The following is a 7,006-nucleotide window of genomic DNA, read 5'->3' on the forward strand; positions in this document are numbered from 1 at the left end:
CACCCGGACCATATTCCATTCATAAAAATAGTTATGAACCTTCTTATTGTTGAATTTTTTTACACCATTTTTCTTAATACTTTCTGTAATCCGAACTTTTCAGTAATTCAAAGACCCACCTGCAGCAATTAGTTTGGATTACGGAGATTACACTGTACTATCGTTTCAGCACATAAATAAACTTCTGTTGTTCTTTCTCATGGTACAGAAATTGCAAAGAATAAAACAACTTTTTAAGTTCTATTGACCAATAGAATACTTAAAAAAATCATATAACTTTTAGACATGAATGGCCTTTATTAACAAAGAAGACCTCCTCCACCTTAATGATAATGCATATATTTATTTTATAAACTTTTACATTCTTATAAAACCATCTCAAAGATTATTATCCCATAATAGCGATTTAAAAACAAACAAAAAATACTTACCTAGACCACCTAGTTGAGTTGATACTGTTTCCTTCATTTGTGCCATTTCTAAAGCTTGCCAAAGTTTTTCATCATTAAATTTTCCTCCCATGTCTAAATTTTCTCTGAAAGTTTGAAGTCAAATTTAATATTTTAAAAAGTAAATCATCAATATTATTTCATGAGTCATAACCATAGACCAGGTTTTTATGAATCTTCTTATTTAGTTTACCTACATTTTTGGAACAGCTTCATGAATATCTAAAATATCTATCTAACCAAATTAGAGCATTTAGGTATATTTAAACCATTTTTATTTTATTTTAGTGTAATGTTTTGCTTTTTCAAAAAAATATTCTTTACTAAAACCCTCATTATGTTTTAAAAAATTTTTGTGAATAAAAAATCATTTAATAAAAATCAGCAATATTTTTTTCCTGTTTTTTTCTCTTTGAAGAAAAAAATCTGTTTTTTTATTTTTTTATTTTTACAAATTAAGAGAAGTTTTTATATCTCTCTTATTCATTTATTTTTTTTCAATCTTGAAAATTTCAGAATTTGATAGCATTGTTGAACCTAATAGTTCAATAATATTTGTTTAAATAAGCAAAGTTTATAATTAATTAGAAGAGTTTTTAATATTAATTTATTTTTGTAGAATTTTTGGAGTTTTCATCTATAAAAAGTTGGAACAGTCAGTGTCAATAATTCAAAAGAACAATGTATATTCTGAACTCTTCTGATAAAGATTGTGTGTGAAATACTACTCCTGCAATACTAAACTGATTCAGCAGATGCCAATGTTTACATATAAAACAAAACAAGCAATTACAATTTGTAGAAATACCTGATCGTTCCGCTAAACATTATTATATCTTGTGGGATGATAGAAAGTCTAGAACGGAGGATTTGCAAGGGAACTGCAGAAATGTCAACACCATCTACCAAAATGGTTCCTTCAACGATAGGTGTCATGCCAAACAAAGACATTACTAACGAAGACTTACCACTTCCAGTACGCCCGCAAATACCAACCTAGACAAAAAATTGAAGTATGAATATCAAATTTGGATGAAAAAAAAAAGGGGGAAGTAAAATGAAAATAAACCAACCTTCTGCCCTGGTTTAATATGAAGAGTTAAATTATGAATCGCTATTTCATTACTATGATCATATCTCAGTGTTACACCTTCAAATCTTATTTCCCCTCTTGCAGGCCACTTAAGTGGAATGAAACCTAAGAACATGGAAAAATCATCAAGACAAATATTTTGATTGGCAGAAGTAGTTTTATTAATTTACAATAATTGTTAATCAACCTCAATACTCTATATACGGAACAGTAATTTTTACCTTTAATTTATTCATAAACTCTGAAAAAGTTAAAATAGTTTTTTAAGTTTACTTATAGTTTAATTTCAGGAATGTTTTTTAAAAAGTCGAGCATTGAAATTTATACTTTTGATACATAGAATAATTTTATATAGCTAATTTTTTCATCTGCTTGGTGAAATATGAAAGTAAATTTCTTAAAATGTTAGCTGCAACATTGGGGCATGGAGCCCTAGCCCTATTCTCATCTTCCTCTTCAGGATGCCACCCACAGACGACTGACACAGACAATTGCTTAATGTACAGATAAGCTCGAATTATTATTTTTAAGGGAACCTGAATGAGTTTTGCAAAAAGATGAAGTTTGGGCTTCACAAACTATTGAATGTGCATTATAAAATATCGGTCTCTGGTGTCTGATGCCACACCATTGTAATAAAAAATTGCCTGTATTCACCTTCAGTATCACCTTCTAGCATCCAAAGCCACAGGCAAACAAAAGAATATTTTCTAAAACTTCCCATATTTTTATTTTAACATGTGTGTGATTCAATAATCTTTGTCATTAAACTTTTGAATAAATTTTGGATCCCTAATTTTTTTTTTTTTTTTCAATTTATTGCAAACCTTGAAACAAGCTTAAAACAACAACAAGAAATATTTTGCTTGATTTTTGTTGTATGTCTTCGTGTTTGATACACTCAATTAAAGAATTAATTACTAAACTACTTTGAACTGGTTCTCAATATTGAAGTATAATAATCCAAAAATAAATAGGGAAAATAAAAACATTGACAAGTATGTCAGGTATAGGAGACTGATCCTACAAGGCCTCAATCATCAGATGATAACACTGAGTAGTAAATTTAGTTTACATATATTGGCAATAGATATCAGTATTTCATGTATAATCTTATCACTTCTTCAAGACTGATTTTATTGTTTAAATAATATAAATTGTATCCAATTAAATCTAAAACATTTTTTATTAACATTTTAAATACCTAACCTTAAGGACAATCTTAACTATAAATTCAAACCTCACATTCCCGACTATTAAAATTTTTCTAGGCTATTCTGCCCAGGTCTAATAATTTTAGACTAATTAACCTATGTCTCTTTTTCATTTATAAGAGATAATAGTGTAAGATAAATTGTAATTAAAAGTTCAAAATTAAATGAAAAAGTGATAAAACATTGGATATTTAAAATATTAACAAAGTGTTTGAGACTCAAATGGATACAATTTATTTTAATAAAAATAAAAAAAGATATAAATATTGTTTATAATTCATAACAGTCCATAATTCAACATTTGATGTCTTTTATAACTTCACAATTACTTTCAGTCACTGATGGACATCAAAAGTTAAATGATTTAAAAGATTTCACATATTGCGGCTAACATGTTAAATTAAAAATAAAAGTAGTCAAATGACAACTGTAAAAATGCAAACAGTGTGTTAGAAAACATAAGTTTTATCCTTACCATTTGTTTTGTAATCTTCAGGCGGCATTTGTATGTAATTAACAATACGCTCCACTCCAGCCATATACATTTCACTATCGGAAACAAACTTAACAACCCAATTAAGATAAATAGGAAGTAGTAAGGTGTAATTGATCGCGAGGCCGACTAAAGCAGGTGTTATCAGTTGTGGCATAAACCAGCTGCAAATCAGAGAAACAAGAGTTGCAAGCAGGACTATTACCGCTCCAAGGTAATCCTGAAAAATGAAAAATTAATCTTAAACATCTCAAAGATGAAAGTGAAATAGACGATTATACTGAAAACAAAATATGTTGAATTATACAGGGTGTTTCAGGGTTCAGTATCCCAAGGGAAAATATGAATTAAGGATCACAAAATAAAAAAAAATTCTATGAAAGTATATCCATAAATGCTTCATTTAGGAGATATTCACATCTATTGATTTTCATTTTTATAATTATTTAGGTAATAATAAATAAATACATGTTCAATAAAAATTAAATGTTAAATTAAAAATTAATGCAATATTATGTAAATTAAAAATTAAATGTTAATACATGTTAAATAAAAACATGTTGTAAAATTAATACATGTTCCAACTACTTTATTAAAGAATGTAAACACTAAGACTAGCTCGGTATCTTTCTTCCACAGCAGTAATAGTCAAACAATACTGGATATGTGTTATTATCATGCTTTCCAGATCTGACACTATAGGATTTTTTGTTTGGGATGACAAACAAGTCTAAGCAAGCCCAGTCAATGACCTAAACTCTTTAAAAAGAAGAATAATTGATACTTTGGAACAATAATCCATACCCATAACCGTTCACCAGCTGCTGCTGCGAAAGAAAGATGCCGAGCCAGTCTTAATGCTCAAGGTTATCACTTTCAACAAAATTTAATATGAATGCTAATGTTTACATTCCATTAATAAAGTAGTTGGAACACAAATTTACTTATTTACAATAACCTAATCAATTCATAACAATGGGCAAATTTACATGTGACTATTACATAAAATAAGTGTTAACGGACATACCTTCAAAGGAAATTTTTTTTTTTTTTTGAGATCCTTAATTCATATTTTCAGTTGGGAAACTTTATCTTGAAATAACATGTATAATAACATCTAGGTCATAGCTTTAATTATTGATAACATACAAATGTTTGCAAAAGTGGGCCATAACCTTTTCAAACTGTGATAGATAGATAAACATCATCTTACCAGAGCGATTCCAAGCCATCTTGTTGCACAATTGCTAATAAGGAAAGCATTTGTATGGGCATCAATCTTATAAAGCATCGCTGCAGTAAATCTTCTTTGTTGTTTAAACGCTCTTATAGTTTCAAGTCCAGACAAGGTTTCTGTTAAATGGGAAATAATAGGAGTTCTAGTCATGCTATCAAGCCTTTGCAGTTCCCTGAAAAATATTTTTACAAAACAAAATTATTTATTGTTTAAAATACAAAAAGATATTATGAAAATATTTATAAATACCTTGAAGAAGATCGATAAAATTTCTGTACGACATAGTACATTATGCAGATTGGTACGGCAATGATAAGAAACCAAGGGGTTACAATGGAATTTACAAGAATGGCAGAGAAACATAAGAAAAGAAATTGTAATAACCTCTGAATAGAAGTGGCTAATTTCTGGAATAGAAAAAAATAATAATATAGTGATTAGCAATACTTAAAACTTTGAGAGTTATCATTATTTAAATAAATCAAACTTCTATACCTTGTCGATTATATTTATGTCTGTAGAAAAGCGAGCTAGTATTCTTCCTAAAGGCATGATTTCAAATACAGTAATTGGAAGTCTTACAACTGAAAATAACATATTTCTATGAAGTGTTTTTCTCCCTCGTGAACCACAGTATTGGCCAAGAAGGTTATATAAAAGAGATATCAGAACACTTAGTAATGAAAGCCCAGTGTACATCGTCAAGTAATAAAATGTCTGAAAGAAAAACAAACAAGAAAACAAAATTACTATCTTTTCCATCATGTGTTGTATCCTCTGAGAAATAGTTCTAAGATGAATTATTTAAAAGAAAAAAGGTTTTAGTTTGTTTATTGCACAGTTATTATATTATGATATATTATTAAATAATAACTATAGTATAATGTATCATAGTAATCCCATTAGTGACTAAAACCATAAGTGTCTTGGAAATAATTGTTTTGTTTTTTTAAGTTGATATAATTGTTACTTTGAAGCTCAAGTTTAAAAATAGAAATGAATTCAAAACTTGTGATTCAATGGCATAAATTAATTAAATTCTATTACAGTTGTTACAATCATTGAACAAGGAATAAGCTATAAACAACATGTAAATATTAATTGGATCTCTAGGCTCAAAAATGAGAATTTTTTTATCATATTGAAAATTTTTGACTCTATTCTAAAAAAATATTAGTATAAATTATAGAGAATAAAGAAATGATAAGGGTAAAAAAAAATAATGATAATAATAATAATAATAAAATTAAATCTCAACTAAAATTGAAGTTGTAAGATCGATAAACTTGAATTTATTTTGTACCAATTTTATTAACTTCAGATTTAATTAAAATATCCTGTATCCGGATTCTACAATTTAAGCTTTAAGTATCAATTACTACCATATGCAATTAAACCATGAACACAAATACAAAAGAAAAACATCAATCTTCAAAGCCATGTTTTTTTATAACTTATGTACCTTTTTATAACAAACTAAAAAGTTCAATTATTTGAAATTTATTCTATTTGTAACAACATCTATTCCATTATTTGAACCGTTTTATGAAATTCAAGGGGAACTTGGACCAGATAGAAATCTGAACTTGAAAAAAAAAATGTTTTTGTCAAGACCATTAAAAATTTCTGATTGACTATTTTCATTTACAAAAGATTTTAAATGCTTTTCAATAAATGAAAAACAGGACAGAAACAACAGTATATCTTAGTCTCTTGTTTATATTTTAGGAAGATAGTTCGGGTGGCAGTCAATAATATAATGATAACAAAATAGTAAAAAAAAAATATTTAAATTAATTTTTTTTTACTATTTTGTACTTTTATTTATCCCCACCCAGACTATCTTCCTACAATCTACTTCATTTAGTCAACTATCTTTATCCAATATAATCTCTTATAGTTCCTAAGAAAAAGGAAGTTTCTAAAAAAAAAACAAAATAAAACCAGCATTTTAATCCCCTCAGTCGCCCTTCTTCTCATGTGAGGATCCCCTATAAACCATAAATTATAATCAAAAAGATAATAAAATTACTTTTTCTTCTGAAGTTGAGGATTCTTCAGTCCAAGCACTCAGCCAAAAGTCGGTATACACCCTAAATGTTTGCCAAGAAATTGCTAATATGAAATACAGTATCGATCCAAAATATCCACAAGCTTTCACATAAGAAAGGTACACATATGGCGATATTTTCCCATACTGTCTTTCATCTGTCGTGCTTGTTCCACACCAGTCTGGATCCACTGAAATAAATAATGCTTTATTTAAAATTAAAATTTTTCCATAGATACATTTCTATTAGTTTAATATATGCAGTGAATTTGCCCTAAATGAATAATTTAATTTCCCTATAAAAAAAAAAAATTAACTTTTTGTTTATAATTTCTGTGAATCAAGAGTTACATTAAACTAGTCAATTTTAGAAATTAAAACTGTTATTACTAGTTATTTTTTTGTATATACTTTTAATATTCATTACTTTTTATATCTATTTACTACCTTTTTTAAATATATATTACTGA

At 27.5% G+C, this 7,006-nt stretch overlaps 1 protein-coding gene across 1 annotated transcript in view; it reads right to left on the reverse strand.

Annotated features, from left to right (window-relative positions):
- Positions 1 to 7,006, reverse strand: part of Sur (Sulfonylurea receptor) — a gene marked incomplete at its 5' end in the record, with an annotated part of 29,166 nt that overhangs the window by 3,646 nt on the left and 18,514 nt on the right. The window contains 8 exon segments of the mRNA XM_067047173.1: positions 432 to 535; positions 1,258 to 1,445; positions 1,523 to 1,647; positions 3,232 to 3,469; positions 4,463 to 4,658; positions 4,736 to 4,893; positions 4,982 to 5,203; positions 6,519 to 6,727. Coding sequence (XP_066903274.1) covers positions 432 to 535; positions 1,258 to 1,445; positions 1,523 to 1,647; positions 3,232 to 3,469; positions 4,463 to 4,658; positions 4,736 to 4,893; positions 4,982 to 5,203; positions 6,519 to 6,727 — 1,440 coding nt within the window.

The sequence above is a fragment of the Halyomorpha halys genome, unplaced genomic scaffold (genome assembly GCF_000696795.3).
Source record: "Halyomorpha halys isolate HHAL.00 unplaced genomic scaffold, Hhal_1.1 Scaffold440.1, whole genome shotgun sequence".
In the NCBI taxonomy this organism is placed as follows: Eukaryota; Metazoa; Arthropoda; class Insecta; order Hemiptera; family Pentatomidae; genus Halyomorpha; species Halyomorpha halys.